The sequence below is a fragment of the Rhea americana genome, unplaced genomic scaffold (assembly GCF_003343005.1).
Source record: "Rhea americana isolate MKP2758 unplaced genomic scaffold, rheAme1 scaffold_17, whole genome shotgun sequence".
Taxonomy (NCBI): domain Eukaryota; kingdom Metazoa; phylum Chordata; class Aves; order Rheiformes; family Rheidae; genus Rhea; species Rhea americana.
In genome coordinates, this window is record NW_028185816.1 from 1,670,989 (window position 1) to 1,689,253 (window position 18,265).

General features: G+C 37.7%; 2 protein-coding genes across 2 annotated transcripts in view; both read right to left on the bottom strand.

The window, feature by feature from the left end:
* HIPK3 (homeodomain interacting protein kinase 3) overlaps positions 1–18,265 on the bottom strand; it is a 413,563-nt gene that overhangs the window by 182,173 nt on the left and 213,125 nt on the right. The window lies entirely within an intron of this gene.
* The window catches only part of KIAA1549L (KIAA1549 like), a 69,245-nt gene that overhangs the window by 14,546 nt on the left and 36,434 nt on the right, over positions 1–18,265 (bottom strand). The window contains exons 12-15 of the mRNA XM_085300848.1: positions 17,064–17,242; positions 15,235–15,452; positions 8,771–8,900; positions 122–469 (exon numbers count right to left, since the gene is read on the bottom strand). Coding sequence (XP_085156974.1) covers positions 122–469; positions 8,771–8,900; positions 15,235–15,452; positions 17,064–17,242 — 875 coding nt within the window. The remainder of the gene's footprint in view (positions 1–121; positions 470–8,770; positions 8,901–15,234; positions 15,453–17,063; positions 17,243–18,265) is intronic.

Sequence of the window (18,265 nt, forward strand, 5' to 3'; positions counted from 1 at the left end):
TGTAAACATGGTTTTACATAAGCTCTTAAGTATGCAAATGGRCCTCCATCTCTAAAATACGTCTCTCAGAGTAGAAATATTTTTTTGATAATACAGTACATTAAAGAGAATTTTCACTTACTGGTCTTGGTAAACTGTACTGATACATTTCCGGTCTGTATGTTGGTACCCACTGTACACCTCCTCTAGGTCGGGTCATGGTACCAGGAGCACTTGTCACCACCTCCGAGTATGGTAAGTGCGGTGTTGAACTGTAAGCGTCTTGTCTGTTCTGCCCTCCATGGCCGGCAGAGGCCAGACTGAAAGCCTCTTCTAAGAGCATATGCATCTGTTGTCGAACTTCATCTATTGAAGGCTGAGAACTTAAAGTAGAGGTCTCTGAGTGGCCTTTAGCTTGACGGGACCTGATATAACCTCGAGGCTCGTTGATACGGTCAACATTCGTTTCTTCTATAATTTCAGGCTCAGTCTGTAGAATGGAATAAAAGCATACACACACACAGAAGCTTTATAAGACAGTATTTGTGCTGCTTCACAGAAAATATATTCTCAAATGCAGATGATAAACTGGGCACAAAATCAAACTCGTTACAATATAGATGCTTGACAAATATTTGAAAGGAGTTACATGATGCAGGTGATTATAATAGCCAGGGACTCAATCAATGACTTTTTTATATTCTTAATTGTTTGCTGCAAAAATGGCAGGCATAATTTGTAGCAGATGAAATTGTTAAAGATKCACCTAAAAACAATTAGCAATAACATATGAAGTCTTCTCTTGCTTGTTCGGATTAATGGGAAATACAACTGTACCAGGAAGACTATAGCTCCCTAAATACTACTACCACTTGTTACAGATGCATAGACTGAAATTCTTTTGTTCATTCTCACAAATTATGATTTCAAAGGGATTATAGTTTATGAGTTTATCTGAACATAACTGCTTTTATTTGAACATTGTGGAACTCAGTCAGGAATATCAACAATAATGTCACTAGATCCTGGCCCTTGMAGAAAACTCAGCTTAGTTATGTTAACTGGTTGAATACTAGTCACACAGACATTTACTCAGAACTTATTCAGGAAGAGTGAAAGAAGCATATAATTTTAATGAGCAGATRGTACTAGTATATCTTAACTTGAAGATTAATACTCCCACAGTAATTCCTTCTATACATATAAGTAAAAACAGAAATAACAAGCTAGCCTGAAGCTTGAAATTGTAATCTTCACGAAAGATTTTTTTCTCTTGATTGTGTACAGTGCAATGAGGTTTCTGTAACAGAATGACACGAATAAATTCACTAACAATGATTCATCTGTGTTGTAGCGTGAGATATTGTGTGTCTTGAGAATTAGTTAGGCCAAGTTTTGAAGAGTGTATTGCTGTAACTCACTCAAATTGCAGTGGTTAACTAGCAAACACAACTGAAAATCAAGTTGGAAAAAAAGCTAGAAAACGATTGTCATTCCTGCCCTCTGCCGGAAGTTTCTGCCATTTCATGTGGAACACAACACTTATATGTAGCTCTGGAAACCTTTTCAGGCAAGCTAGTTTCCACCAAAAGAGAGCACTTCTATTCTGTCAGCTGCTGAACACGAACGGTGCATCCTTTACCGAATGATGCCAGAAATACTCTTCCCAGGGTCTTGCCCAAGGATCAGTCCATCCTACTCTTACAGAATGCAGGTGAATTTGAGTACAGCTTCTCACCATTTAAGATACGGACCTTCTTTATAAGCAGCAACTGTTCCCTACGATATTGCCATTAGTAACACTACAATAGTTACTCAAGGACCTCTATACTTGAGKAATAATTTTTGTATTACTCCCTCTTTTTGATTCAAAGTTACTTTGATTCAAAGTTACAGAACACATGGAGACAAGTGAACTGAGAAGCACCAGTGGGCAATGGACCGAGACTGAATTAAAAGATATGTTGGACATAAGTATCAAAATGACTGATAAAAATCCATCATTCACCCTCAAATCAGTTAGGACAATACAGACTTCACGAACATAACTGTTTTATCCCAACTTGATACKCTATGCTATGGATCAATGAATATTGGAGAATGCCTTGTGATGTACTCACAAAACAGTACCGACATATTTCCTTCACAGTTAACTTGGAGGAGGAGATTGCATTTCCATTCCCCATGGATGATACCAACCTAAAGGATACTAGCTGATATCCRCAAAGCTGCTGCCAACTTCCAGAGGTTAGAAATCACATTCTGAAATGCTATAATCACACACCTCACAGCTTGGTCTACTTGGATGCCAATGTGATCATAGAATAAAAYGGAAATAATGTAACAGAAATTCCAAAGTCTTACAGGCTGCAAACCTCAGGACCAGATCAGAAATCTGCAAGTGAAAGGCAGATGTGGTTGATGACACACCTGAGGGCTGTGCTGCCATTCAGAGAGACCTGGACAGGCTGGAGAGCTGGATGGAGAGGAACCTCATGGGGTTCAACAAGGGCAAGTGCAGGGTCCTACACTTAGGGAGAAATAACCCCAGGCACCAGTCCAAGCTGGGGTCTGACCTGCTGGAGAGCAGCTCTGCAGAGAAGGACCTAGGAGTGCTGGTGGACAACAGGTTGACTATGAGCCAGCAATGTGCCCTTGTGGCCAAGAAGGCCAAYGGYATSCTGGGGTGCATTGGGAAGACTGTTGCCAGCAGGTCGAGGGAGGCGATCCTGCCCCTCTACTCAGCCCTGGTGAGGCCTCATCTYGAGTCYTGTGTCCAGYTSTGGGCTCCCCAGTACAAGAGAGACATGAAGCTATTGGAGAGAGTTCAGGTACGAAGGGCTACGAGGATGATCAGARGGCTGGAGCACCTGCCCTATGAGGAACGGTTGCAAGAGCTGGGCCTGTTTAGCCTGGAGAAGAGTAGACTGAGGGGGGATCTTATCAATGTGTATAAGTACCTGAAGGGAGGGTGTCAGGGGGACAGAGACAAACTCTTCAGTTGTCCCATGAGACAGGACAAGAGGCARTGGGCAGAAATTGAAGCACAGGAAGTTCCGCCTGACCGTGAGGGGGAATTTCTTCACTGTGAGAGTGACAGAGCCCTGGACCAGGTTGCCCAGAGAGGTTRTGGAGTCTCCTTCTCTGGAGATCTTCAAGGCCCRCCTGGATGCAACCCTGTCTGACATGCTCTAGGTGACCCTGCTTGAGCAGGGAGGTTGGAGGGGGGTTGGACTAGATGATCTCCAGAGGTCCCTCCAACCTTACCTATTCTGTGATTCTGTGAAAAAGGACAAAGTATAATATTTAGAAATGGACAGCTCTTCCTGKTTTCGCATGTCACTATGTGATAAAGAAACATCAGATATACTTATTCCTGAGGACAGGCTGGTATTTTTGAATATCCATAATACACTTTCTTCCTTTTCAGCCCCTCAAAAAGCTGATCTGAACTGAAGAATTACAGCGCTCTAAAGATAAGACTTTATCTCTATGCCACAAATTCTACAATGTCATAAAAAATTTGTAGCATCAACAGTTGCCGTCTGAGCCAGGATAGCAGTTGTGTCAGCTCAGAGGACTGATAAGGAAGAATATCCCATCTTACGTCCATATTCAATGCTATTTCACTAGGGTAATACATGCTGACCAGTATTTTATGTCCCAGTCCTCTGTACCCCATGTCCAAAGTAAGGCATGAAAATTTCTCCTGCTTTTTTTCTSCAAAAGAAGTAAATTGTACAGCCTCTGAAGACCTGAGGAGTACAAGAGCTTTTGAAAAGATTTTCCTGCTATACACTAGACATGACTTACTCCTGTAACCTCATCAGCAGGGAAATTCAGAGTATTTTGTCTAGAAGGAGGAAAAAAGCAAGCTATAACTGTACCATTAATATGATAATACATGCTAATGAGCATAACAGGATCCACAGAAAGCAGATGGGCCCAGAATCCTCCCCCAAAAGCATATTTCAGCCTTTACTGGGCTCTGGAATATGGAATAAGCTGATGAAGGTACTGCGTCAAACCATCCCATGGTTCCCGACACCGACCCAATCCAAGGATATGAAACAGTAATGGGAAGAGAGCCAATGAGCTCTGCTAATGTAGGTGTGAAAATGCCTCCCCTGAACATACCATGACAGGCATTAAGTGGCAGATCTGTGTAGAGCAAAGAATGTTATTCCATAGAATAAGCATTTGTCAAATCTTTTTTAAAATGCTACTGCAAAATGTTTAAAAATCAACAACTATAAAAAAAATTCAATACCTAGAGCACTATTTCTAGAAGACTGTTAAGCTTACTTTTCATTGTTTAGTGCCTATAAAGTAACTTACACTTCAAAAAGTAGGTAGAAAGTAGGTTCTAGCTTGGACTTCACCCTCCCAACACATTTATCATTATTATTAGTTACATTGGGCAAGATCTAAAGCTGTGGAAAAACAAGTGCTATGCTTTTGAAAGTAAGCAACTAATATTTAGTAACGGATATTCAATGTAATGATGGCCAGCAAGCGTGCAGGCAAATTAAAWTTTCAACTCTTTCTGCGTGTCAAAATTTGTCTCTAAAACCAAGAGAGAAAAATTCAGTCATAAGATTTTAAGAACTTGAAGGTAAAATATGTAACTTCATCAATCTTCTTTAAGACTAGTTTTACAGAACATAGTTTTTCAAAACTCATTTTAAACAGGTAACCTTGAAAAAGGTTAATTATTTACAATTACTTACAATTACTTTAAGATCAGTAAAATTGATTTAATCTCATACGATAACTGGAAGCATAGATACAGTATATGCATTTCCTTCTATATAGTATCTATTCATCAATAGCATTTAAAGTAGTCACAAATAAAAGAATACGGCAGGATACTCTTATTAAAAATTCCAGTATTGCCCTGACAATTTACTTGAGTGCTCTGTAGCTCTTGATATGGCACACATTTTTTTTCATGTAACAGTGCAGTAACGTTCTGTATACCCRGCTAGATCAGACACCGTGCCACAATCTTTCGCAAGCTGTGTATCATTGATCATACATACTATAGAACAACCACAGTGTTTCTTCATCTATAGAGAAAAATATCTAACCAACTTTCTTTTTCCATTTTCAACTATTCAGAGAAGAGTTACATACTTAGTCTGAGAACTGACAATAAACTTTAAATAAAAGATCATAATTTGTTTTCTCTCTTAGCTRTTAAAATACAGCTACATTTTGTCCTTAATGAAAAATATAGCAGTAAAAACTAGGTCAATAATTAGCCATTTATATATTAGAATTTAACATGAGTAGTGTTAAGAAAAGACTATACAAACATAACTGCTTAGTGTAAAAAAAAAAAGTTAAGGTCAAATATTGGCAGACGTTTCTTAAAAATCTGCTGTTAAACTAAGAGTAGCGACGGATTCTGAGCTTTATCCAACCACTAGATTTACTTATGTGTAAATCAAATGTGTAAGATCAGTTATTGCGCTTGCTTAAAYGTGCATTAGTGCTTTCTGGGATGTACAGTGAATAATTAGCACATCTGAGAGCTCTAACAGTCCCTAAGTGCCAGCGAGGAATCCTGTGGCAGAACGGTGCTCAGTAAAGCGCTTTGCAGCTTTGCAGTCAGTCATGAGRAAACAAGCCAAAGGAAAATGAACTGGGAAAATGTGTGATTAGATTACYGTCAGCGAAATCATGGTAACGCACACTGCCAGAGGATTTCGATTCAGATCTTTAGGTGCAGGTAAAGCATGCTCAGGGTACTAAACAGGTGATACTCTGTCAGTTTGCTACTAACCTCAGTGATACCATCTGATTTAGTCTGTGGAGCTACTAACAGAGACCAGGCTTTTTACAAATAAATATTATTCCTTTATAATAGTACTACCCCAGCAGCTTTTTAAAGATACTTTATGCCTATCTTATATGTTTCATCCATATTGCCCTTTCATTATAATATCATCTAGTTTTAGATGGTGATTAAATTTCATTTGAAGCAATACACCATTGCATTTATTTTTTTACATTAGTAGGATACTCATAATGTGTGAAAATGATACTTGAGCTCCCTATTTAAACTGCATTTCTGCTTCTCCAGAGATTAAGAGCCAGATTTCAAAAGGAGCTCAGTTCCCCATTCACACTGAGAACCGTCACCACCTTTGAAAACTGATCATTTTAAAAAATTTCACTACTTCAATTAGTTACTAAAATGAGGTCTGATCCCTTTTTCTGCCTATGTCTGGATATGAAGCTGCCTCTCACTAAGCCAGAAACAAGAAAATGTTCAAAGTAGTCAAAATGCAAGCCACATAAAGCTTTTAAAATTTGGAATCACAGAAAATAGGAACAAATAATTGAAATGACAGGACCCAACTGTCTCAAGGAGATCCAAGCTTCCTTTCCATTTTCTCATATCTGTGCTCCAAAATCAGAAAAAAAAGAAAGAGAAGGAAAGAAAAGAAAACTACAGAAAATCAAAAACTCCAAAAGCAAATAAAATCTGAGTCTGTTTTAACTGTTTAAAGTTACTGGCATTGTAATAGAAATTGCTGTACATTCTATATAAATAAAAATTACATAAATTTTAGACATGATGATAAAATACAAAGTGATTTCTACGTATAAGTGCAACTAAAGAGCTTCAGCAATTACACTATCCCAATCTGAAAATTAATAATTGTAGCTCTTCTATTTCCTTATGACTGTAAAAATATCAGTGAATGGAATCCCACAAGAAATCTATTAATACCCAATGAAGTAAATCAGGTTCTCTACTACAATCTCTTAGTGAAGTCATTACACTGCTGTATCTTTTGATCCTATCCTATAAAAGAAAAAAATGTCTAAAATATATCATATAAAGAATTTTTAATAGCTGTCAAAATTAAGTCAGCTTTGATTTATCAATATCAAAGTTAGCATGAAGATTTTGGAAGAGACTAGAGGCAGAGATACACCTACTCAAGTTTTAAAATTTATTTCATCTTATCACCTAATTTATGCTATTTGCTTTCATACCAACTAAGGTATGAATCCTTCACACCTCAGGATTGTAAGTAGATGCCAATATACATTAATGTCGCCATCATAAAAATTCAGCTATTGTTCATACATAGTTACTGTACAATACAAGGAATTAGAATTACACAAGAAAACAGAAGAAAGCCATGTGCTGAGAGACAAAGAGGTTATACATTTTTGGCTTGTCATATATTGGCAAAATTCTGCTACTGCAACTATATCAGTAAAATTCATCATGCGAACATTAGTAATTCAGAAGTTTTTGAGGAGTTGCATCAATGTAACTGCATTAATAAAATGTTACCAGCAATTTTTTCCGTATATTGATCTGTAGATAAATATAACGAGGTCATTTGCATGCTTTTATATCAAAATGGCCTACATTTTCTCTGCCCTAGTGTAAAGCTCATTAGTAGCTCAAAGGTTCTAAACGTTTTCATTATAGCATTTGCTCTAGTCAAAATTGTCTGTGAACTTGCTGGAAGTAATAAATGTGTTAGCACTTTCTCCTTAATCTACTTATTAGGTGAAGGTTACCACACTAAACCTTGGTGGGGTTACTTAAAATTCAAAGATAGGTAATGCTCATAAACAATCCATTTATAGAAAGATGTTTAGTAGAATGCACACTCCAGAACAATATGGAAAGTTACATATTCTATGAGAACAGATATATAAATGTAGATCCTCAGATCTTGATAGGGAAAAAAAAATTGATAATTATCCCAGTCACATGGCACAGTATTATTTCATGTAATCTGATGGGAAGTTTTCAAATGCAGGAAGTCATTTAAGAAATCTGGCACATAAAATATTCCCTGAAGAATTCTTTAAAAGATTTAAACTTTCCTGAATATATTCCTTGACCTTGTTTAAATCTTTTCACCTTGCTAAATATGCAATCCTGACAGTCACAGAGTTAATGATTAATTCTCACACAAAATGCTTATTGTCTTCAGAGTTCACAGGACGCCTGGCAACCAGATAACTTCCTTATTTTCCAAACATATTTAGCCCTTTTCTAGGAACTGATCTTCACGGCTGGCTGAGCTACAGCCAGTTGTATACATGACAATGAACTGAAAAATTCTGTATTACCTTAATATATAAATTATTTTTATCCTCATTCTGGGTGCATGCACTGTCAGCTTGTACTCAGTGTATGTTCAGACTGCACAAGACAGCCTGTGTTCACCACGTGAGTTCCTTGGACCATAAACCAGAACAGATCTCCTCTGGCTGTTTTTGCTCTTTACCTCTTCAAAACACTCCCAATTTTGAAGTAGTAAGAAGAGAACAGAAATGTGGCCAATATCTGTAAATAGGTGATTTTGCACAAAGTACTGACATTCGTAAATAAATGAAATCCCCAGAAGGCTGTTGTCCAATCTTCTGAATCAAGACAGCAGCATAAGGGGAACAGAACAAGTAGAGGATTTTAACTGCAGACAAGGAAAAAAGCTCAATATCTTGTAAGTGTCTGCATACTCAGAAGAACTATCTACATCTAGAAATAAATATTTTGGCTAATAATGAGTTTCAAGGAGAAAGCTCTGTTAATATTTCAGAGCGTAAAACAATGTGCAGCTACAAAGTACATGAAAGAGTCCATGTTCTATATTCTGAGTCTTTCTCAGGAGGCTAAGTGCATATAATGTACTGCAATGTTAAGTTTCCAGTGGCACTCTGGCTTGTAACTTATCACTTGTTTCCGATCTTTAGGAATAAATTAAGACTTTGCTGAACAAATTTCACTGAATTTATTCGATAAACTTACATCATATCCACTGTTACGGATTCCACGTCTAGGTCTTTCTCGGGTGACCAGAAGATCCATTTCGGTTTCTCCTGGGCTAGGGCTGTTCAAAGACTGCCTGCTTCTGTACACAGAGTTCTTCATCTGTTGCCTAGAAAATATCAAACAAGAAAAAACTAGAATGAAAACAAAAAGAAAATTACACACGGTAGTTTTCCATACTAATTTTTATTCTAAAATGATGAGTTTCATAAAAATGCCATTTTATAACAGGATATCCATTCTCTGCATACAGAACTGCTGGAAATCAGTAGCATTATGGAGGAGATAATAGATTTTGTTTACTGTTAATGAACATGGACCTCATATGTGGGGGCTTATCAGATGAAATATGTTCCAAGAAGATTTCAGAACCCTTTTAGCATTAGCTGTTGTGATTTATGTTAATAAAAAATAAAAAGGTGCTATTAAAACAAAGTTATCAATTCAATGGATGCTACAGATTACAAGACCTTTATTTAGATGCCAAAGTATAGATATTAGCATCCAGCTTTAAGCATCCAAATATGACAAAATTGATATTAGCCAAGTCTTACAAGTTACACAGTAACAGTTACACATATCAGAATCAAAACTAAACCTAAAATTCAAGATACGAAAATTGTTAGTTAAAGATGCTGTGACAGACCTGGCTTTTCATGGATGATAGAAATCTCCATGCAAAGTTAAAGTAGTATAGCTACTTCCATGGTCTGAAACTGAGATCCTCCCTCCATCCTCTTCTAGTTGTCCAAGTGGACAGTTTAATCATTCAGCAAGGAAAGATTTGGCAGCATGACCCAAGAGAAAGTAGCATGATCAAAGCACTGCTGTGCCTTGCACATACCCCTGCCAGCGGAGCTGTTGAGGTGCTGTCATCAAACGATATGACAGAGTCGTCCTTGGGCAGCTCTACAGGAGTGCTGCCAAGAAGTCTCAGTTTTGAAGATGGGCTCAAGAGCACCAGAAGGGAAGCATGGCAAGAGAGAGGAAGAAATGCCCTCACACACTCAGGTGAGGAGCAATGATTTTCATCTCTGATCCTGAGCAATGGAGAGGGAGGGGAAAACTCCACTGAAACAGACACTCAGCAAAGCTGTGGGTAAAAAAGACAACAGTGGCAAGGAATTGCTTGCAAGATGCAGGTTTGAAATAGCCAGGTTGGTAATCGGCCACAGCTTTATCAAAGAGCTGTAATCCCTTAGATTAAACTGCTTCCAGCATAGCTCTGAGTGGCACTAAGGCAAAGACATCCCTGTGCATTGAGCTCTCGGCACCCTGACCTCCAGGAGCAAGGGAAAATAAAGGTGCTAGAAAAAAAAAAACCCAAAACTCAATACTCAAAATATCCTGTAATCTCTCTGACACAACTAGTTGTAGTTGTAGCTGTGTCAGAAAGATGTAAGATGGAGAACATATTTGTATACAAATTCTTCAAGACTGGTTGTGATACAGGAACTTCATGCTTCAAACTGCATCTTTTAGGAAGGCCACACGTAAACCGGTAAAGTTTAGGGGATGCTGTTGTCATGCTTTATCTGGGCATTAGCCACTTTCTTACATGTATCACAGAAGTCCTCATCCCATTGTAGATCAACCACTGATCAAATAATGACGTGCCAGCTTCATTTACTAACACAGTTATCACTTTGTTAGTGTCTAATATGGAGTTCCCTTTACCTGAAGTTATCTTTACCTGATTGTGCTCTTTTTTCTGCTCTGTGTAATTACTGTGTTCAAAATATTAAAAGCAGACCACATAATCTAACATGTCTCTGTGTTGCTCATTTTGTACAGTGGACCTCACGCTGTTTATAGTGAAGTGACAGAACTTGTACTGCTATGTCTAGTCACACTTCCGAATCTCCATTTGCAAGGTAAGATTTATACCAATTTCCTCAAGACACCAACAGAAGAATGTTTATGCTGCAACGCTTGCATTGTGCTACCAGGAATGCGTGTCTCCACCAGGAATTGGGCCCCACAGGACCAGCCCTGGTGCCCACTCTATACAGATAATGATAAGAGATAAGCAAAGGTGTAACGACACAGATTTTGAAGTCATGGGCTTCCTCTTCAGTGTCTACAGATGGACAACTATCCACACCTTTTGGGAGATGCTGTTCCTTTTTCTGACACTTGAAGCTGCCAGTTACCAACTAACCCTAACAGACTGACCAGAAATGTAAACTAATTCTGGGGTTTCCCAAGGATGTTCTGGGAGTAAGTACCCCAAAAGTGTGTCCATGACATTACCGTGCCTAGTTTACACCTACATTCTTATACGAAGAATGTAAAAACATTCTTAGTAWATCATGTTCGTCTAAGTACATTTTTGCTTTAGACAAGATCAAAAATGAATAAAGTAAATTTGTTCTAGCAAGGCAAAAGATTGCATTTCTTATTACAAAACTAGGACATTTCTAGGTTTGACAGTGATGACACTTAATTTCTTTTTCTCACTTGTGTCTCTTCAGACCTGTCTTTCTGGGCTTTGCTCATCCTATTATCCAACAGGAAGGTGGCTTCAGAAACACAGATCTCTTCAACAAGAGCAACCACAATGACTCACACTTTTCCCTATCTTCCAAAATTGGAATCTTTCCACGCCCTTTCCTATCTCTCTCTCCCTATGTCCTGCAGTTTTCCTTATTACGAATCCGCTGTATCCTTTAGGTACTCAAATAGCTTTCTTGCTGGTCATAACATTTTCAAGATTGTAAAAAGTCTTTACAATCCAGATATATCAAGAGCCAGTCACTGTTTAAACATYCTGTCAATCTTAGCAGTTTCTTTCAGGTGAGACCACACACAGTAGACTAAGAATATAGCAGTTAGATCTGAGATGAGACCATTGGCCAATCAATTCCTCACCAGCTACTTCCTTCAGCAGTTTTGGGGATGCTGTGGTAAGGTGTCCAGCATAGTGGTGGGATGGTTTTGAGGCGACAGTAAGAGAGAATAACAAAGGCAGGAAACATCAGAGCATCACAGCTTTTAAGTCGTGATTGATAAATTTGTGGAAATCAGAGAAGAGTTGAAAGCAGGGATTTAAAAGGGAGCTCTGTGTCATTTGGTCATCGCAGAGACCTCATAGTTTAACCTTTCATTCTTGAAACCACCACTGAAATGGAAAGACAATATAATTCAGATTAATTCTCTAATAAAAATAAATAATTCTTTATATACTACATATTTAGTTAACAGAACTTGTTGCTGTAACCAATTAGAGTAGCAGAAACTGGTTTGCAGAATTCCAAAATCGCAGACGTTTACTTGAACAGAAAGGAAAAAAGGTAGGACAAGAACCATCATTGACCAACTTTCATATTTCTGATTAAACAAACTACTCAAGCATGTATTTAATTTCAAAGAGGTTTTCAAGAACCTTTACTCAAGTTCTCATGAACACGTTTGAAAGTCCCGAAGGCACTGCCGAATCAGAACACAAGTAGGAAGTTTGGAATAAATTATAAATTTCCCCTATAAATATGATACTGAATAACTAAAGCACTTTATTTGAAAGCTATATGAGCACATAAAGGACACAGTGGATCTGTAATCAGAAAAATAAGGTGGGAGATGGGGGGAGGGAGATGAGAARGGGCATGAGAAGACCTAAAGTGCAATAAACCTTGTTTCTTCCAAAGACTATAGCACTAATATTACCAGAAAAGATGGGGAGCCTGCCTTAACTACACCTGACAATATTTATGTTATGTTTAATATTTAAAATATTAAATTTATGTTTTACAATAGGTCTATGAATCTTAGCTGATGYAGTTGTGATATTTTCTAACGGATTCAAGTATGCAGCTCTTTAATATGTGCAGATTCTTGACCTGATTACAAACTATTAAGGAAAAACCCAGAATAGTGCCTATCATCAGTAGGCTTTTTAAATTTGCTTTGAGGTTGCCAATTAGCTCATTTAAGGAAGTTTTCCTAATGAGAAAGGAGATACGAACACTAACAACTGGCATTCAAATGGGTTAGCAAGTGTCTGCTGGGAATACAACTGGAACATTTTAAAACATGAATTTTACGGTACAGAAGACTCAAAGAAACTAAGAGCACAAAGCCAACGGTTCTTAACAAATCAAATTATTTACTGCTGATATTTTGTAAATAACTTTTAAAATACCACTAAAAAAAGCTTGAATACATAAAGGTGACTGTGAATACTGTAGTTAACTGCATCTTTGTTTTCTGATGCATTTTGAAAATTGTATAATAGTGTGATTTAAGTTGGTAGACTATAGACAGAATAAAAAAAGAGTGAAACAGGTCTTCTCGCTAGAAATCTTCAAATCTTTTAGTTGCTCCTAAATGTTATTATTAAAAAATTAATAGAAAGCATTTTAAAGTACAAGATTTTAATTGCTTTAATTATAATGCTATAGATGATGATATAAAGCAGAAGATGCTACAGAACAAATCTTTTCAATTTCATGCCATCCTCAGTTGCTTTAAAACCGATTTTATTTCATTGTGAAAACAAAATTATACTGATTCATTTACCCATAACCAAAAACTGTATTACTTTGCAATATTATTCAAGATTTTCCTCCACCAGTATGTCATTTTACCCATCTTACTGCTACTTACAAAATTAAGACAATAATGCTGTCAGCCATGCTGCAACATATCAGGTTAGGCTGCAGGTCTTAGTGTAGCGATTACAGCATGGACTATAGAATAGAACTAGTTTGTCTGCAAGAAGTTCTGRAAACGCTCTGCATCTTTCCAGAAGGCATATCAGACATGGTTCTTCTCCTTTCCTACAGATAGGATAGGGATACAGACTATACAGCAAGTAAACCAGCGTTCAGCCTTTTGTAGTTCAGCCACAGAATGGGATCATTCCCTTACAGCAATATGCCGGCCTTGAAGCAGTTTATATTATGACAGTGATTAGTATCTTAAATAGACTGTGACAGGTTTACACAACACATCAAAAAGCACACAGGAGAAATATATTCCAGGATCTTTCAGCACACTGGCACATGAACAAACAAGTATTAGTATATTTAACAAAAAGCAGATGGTTAGTATTAAAGCTTCATGTGTAATATCTTAAGCATTTCCTACATGACATATGATGCACAATAAACATCTGAAGTAAGGCTTCAGCCCTTCACTGTATACAAAGTTTCTCCTTGCTTAATTTATACTCCCTGGACAGACTGTGCAGATAGAATAGGACTACTGCACACTACGGTTCAATATTTTAATTTTTCAGTGCATTTGGAGTAATACAATTCTCCCTTGCTGGAAGCCTGCACAAGGAAATGATGCCCTAGACCCTCCACTACGAACATGACAAAGTTCTGACAGAATTTTTTTCTTCATTGACCAGTGCACAACACTGCYTCAGCATTCCCATTACAGTCTTTTTCATCTGCATGCACTGAGGTAACTGCTAACGCTGTATTGCATGCAAAAACTGTGTGATCGTTGATGCTGCGGTTGCAGTCACAGTCTAAGCTCACAAGAAAACTTTGGTCTGAACTTTCCAGAAAATGAGAAGAAACACCATCTCAATGCATGAGGAATTTCCAGGAGAAATGTATTTAAATATTCCTTTCCTCTCCTGGATCAGCTTCTGGTCCCTTATTGCCACAAAAAGCAGAGCCCTTGTGGTGGGAGGTGTAATGGCAAACACACTCTTCAGTAATTTTCCTCTCTTTGCACCTCCACCACTCCTAAGAAAGAGGAATATGCATACTGTGCCACTCCTCCTTTAGGCTGTGCTGGGGTAAGACTGGTGTGATCTCCTCTTTTTATCAAGTCTGTTTGCGTTTCAGAGAGCACCAGCAGCCAACCCATCTACAGTAGGCTCAGATAGAATCAGCAGGTATCTTGTACTCTCCCCTCTCTTTTTTTCTAAAATAGAGGGATGAACACTTGGTATGCCAACTTCAAGAGACCATAATGTTAATCAAGCACTAGTATTGCTATACAATACACCTGCTGCACATCATAGATGAGCAAATTATGACTCTCTGTCAGAGACCCTGAAACATCACCAATAAAAGGTACATACACATCCTGACAGACATCACTGCAGGATTTACTGAAACCACTGAACTCTGGAAAAGAACGAAATCAGATGCTAACTTCCTGGTCAYTTTCATTACCAAAAAATTACTAGCACATTTTCTATTTAGACTACTTTGAAAATGACTCACAAGAACTTGCAATAGTCCCTTCACTACTCTTTTGCCTTTCCATTTATTCCGTTTTACTCACATTGCAGTTTTATCAAACAACATACTTTCACAAATAATCACAGGTTGTATCAATTTTCTTCATAAAGTAAGAGAGACCAACTAATCAAAATGAACAAACATTCTCCTCATTAAGAACGAATCTTTTGATTCCGTGCAAGCCCTGGACAGTAACTTTCCTCTTAGATGACTAGCTTTGCATATAAAAAGTCTCACCTGCTTTTGGGTTCAGCAAATGGAGATGATATATCTGTATCCGGATCCAAAATGTGGTCCATTTCTTTTGGGGGTTTTTCATACATCCTTTTTCTCTCTGTCAGCCCCTTGTTGTTATCACCCTGGGGGAAATCATAGTATCCCTTCCTCTTGGCTTTCAAGCGCAGCTTGTTGCGGTAATGTTCTATATCAGACTTCTGCTTCAAAGCTTTGTTCACCTAAAAGGCAAAAACATGTCTAAATGATGGTGCCGGGATGATTACTTTGAAACGGTATTGTTAAAGTGTTTGATGCACTGCATGTGTCATTTTACAGAGCGTTTTTTCTACCACACTATGCCATCTGTAAGCAGTAAGGAACTGCAAGTGAACAGAGTTGCTGTATTTTTATGATTTGGCAGATGGTTAAATAATTTTAGCCTAAAAACTATGTACCATCACAACAGTGACTCAGTTCACACCCACTGAAGAAAAACACTGATGATGTTAGCCAACCACCGTGACCCAATGCCATGCTTGCTTCTGGGCGCAAAGGGGAGAATTCACCACTGGGAAATCCAGTAGGGTCCAGGAAGTACCGACACCACCTCTAACTACATAAACCCTTGAACAATTAGTCCTGGATGGCTGGGAAAGTGTTCTGGTGAAATATCCTCCTATGTTCCTCTTATTCATTTTCTTCCTTGAAAGTCTGTTATGGGCCACTGTCAAGGACAGGATCCTGAAATAAATGGGTGTTTGGTCTGACCTGCTACAGGCCAGGTTCCTTTGGATGTTTCTAAGGGATAGGAGTCTACATGAAAATTTCACTCTTGCTTCAAATTGTCATTTGTGTGAAAATGAGTAATTTACTTGGAATCTCTGCTTCAAGAGATAAATTCTACAATCTTCTCACAAATTCCAAGATATGTATGTAGAGTAGAACACAGCATTAGGAATGTCTTCCAGATAACTGACTCTTAACAGAAATTAGGTGCTGAATTCTAAATGAGCCTTTGCTCGAAGTTTAGGAAGTCTGTGGCACATCAGGGCTTAAAATATATGTACAGAATGAAACATGAGAGACTGCTCTAATCGAGGCCCAAATGGGAAGTCTGACAACACCGTCTTTTACTTTGTTTCTAATGGCAGCTCTCAGTGTTGGTTCTAAACCATAAAACAGGATGATTCTGGCTGATCCTTAAATGACTTTTGCAGTATGAGTTTGCAAATTGGACACCCCTTTGGCTTGTCACCATCATGCTTAACAACTATATAAATTCCCCAGTCCCTTGCAAAACAGACCATTCTTGATGAAATGTACATTAAAAAGTATGAATAATCATGTAAGTCTTTGAATTAAAGCATAGTCTTTGGTCAGCACTTGAATCCAACATACTTTGTTCTCAGTAAACAACCCTCTGTGCACAGGCTGAAGTGCAGACTGAGCAAAGCCATGGTCCTGTTCTACCTTGTTTGGAATGAGAAATATTGCTCAATAAAGAAAGAAGAGTTTGGGACTTGGATGGTATTTCCAAGCTCAGCCACATAATTCACAAATTCTATTCTCTGCCTTTATTCCTGTTTTCTTAAAATGAATATGATAGAAGAGAAGGATATTAAGAACGTATGAATATCAAATATAGACTCTTCTAAGGTGGCATGCATTCATAGGTGCATTATGGAAGTGCAGAACTTAAATTCTCAGACCTCAGAGTCTACAATGCTAATGGAAATTTATATAGCACCAGGGTGAAGTGCTCCAACTGTTCCTCCACCATCACAGGCCTGATTCTGCTACTTTTGGACATAGCCAAGGAAACAGCAGACACGTTTCTGAGCCATCCTTACCTCTCCATTAATGATGGCAGATTCCTGGCTTCTGTCTGATGCAGCATGAACAGCAGGTAGTGCCACAGGTTTGATAGCTATCAGCTGTACAGATCCAGAAGAGGTGTCGAAGCGATCAATAGCAGATTTGGCAATGTTATCAAAGAGAATACCTCCTTCCTCTTCATCACTTACGGGCACTAAAGCACATCAAACTTATTCAGTATAAAGACATAGGTATTTTTACTGCATGTTAAAGATGAAATTCAACAAGCACATGCTTTAGATTAATAATGTGCTCAGTACACTCAAGGAGCAGATCCGGTAGACTTTAACACTGGAAAAATCCTGTTAGATTACAGATAATATTATATATCCAAAGGATTGTCTRGCATTCTCCAGAAGAAGGTTGATTTCCAATCTGTGCTAGTAAGATGAAAAAGAGTAAAAGAATGACAGACAAAAAGCAGGAAAATTACAATGAAAGGCAAAGTCTATCTTTCTATAGGTTTTGCATGGAAAAGATGTCATACACACACACATACATTGAAGTTTCCAGCAGCTGCATCTGATCTGATCTACACAGTGTTTCTCTCTCTCTCTCTCTCTCTCTCTCTCTCTCTCTCTTTTTTTTTTTTTTTTTTTATACTGTAAGAGTTTGGGCTTTCTCAAAATTTGAAAATTAATCTACTGATTTTAGCAAAAGTTACTATTACTAAAAATGCCATCTGTTAAACTGAAAGCACTGTGACACTATTAGACTAGTAAGAAAGGAGAAGGCTTTTGAAAGTCTTTAAAATTAAATAGCATGGTTAAGCATCTTTATTTTTAGATTTCTACATAAATGGAAATTTCAAATCCAGTTGGGCTTTTTCTCCTCCAAATTTAGTTTATAAACTCTGCTAAAGAATGAAGTGGTCTGCTCTAAACTTATTTCCTCTGTTTTAATATTTAACTTTCCTATTTTGTTTTAATATTTAACCTTCAAGCAAATTAAAATGGACTTGTATAAACTCAGCAGTTCAGACCGCTATGACTCTGGTAAGAAAACATTTGATAGTTATAAAATATGAACCCACTAAGCTTATTATCTTTCTGTCTATATTCACTGTAGACTGGAGTTGACATTACTTGAGCTTTTGAGAAATATAAAGGTTAAATCATTCTGACGTTAAATGTTGTCCCTCTGGATTCAGGGAACTGTCCAAATATGACAGACAGTT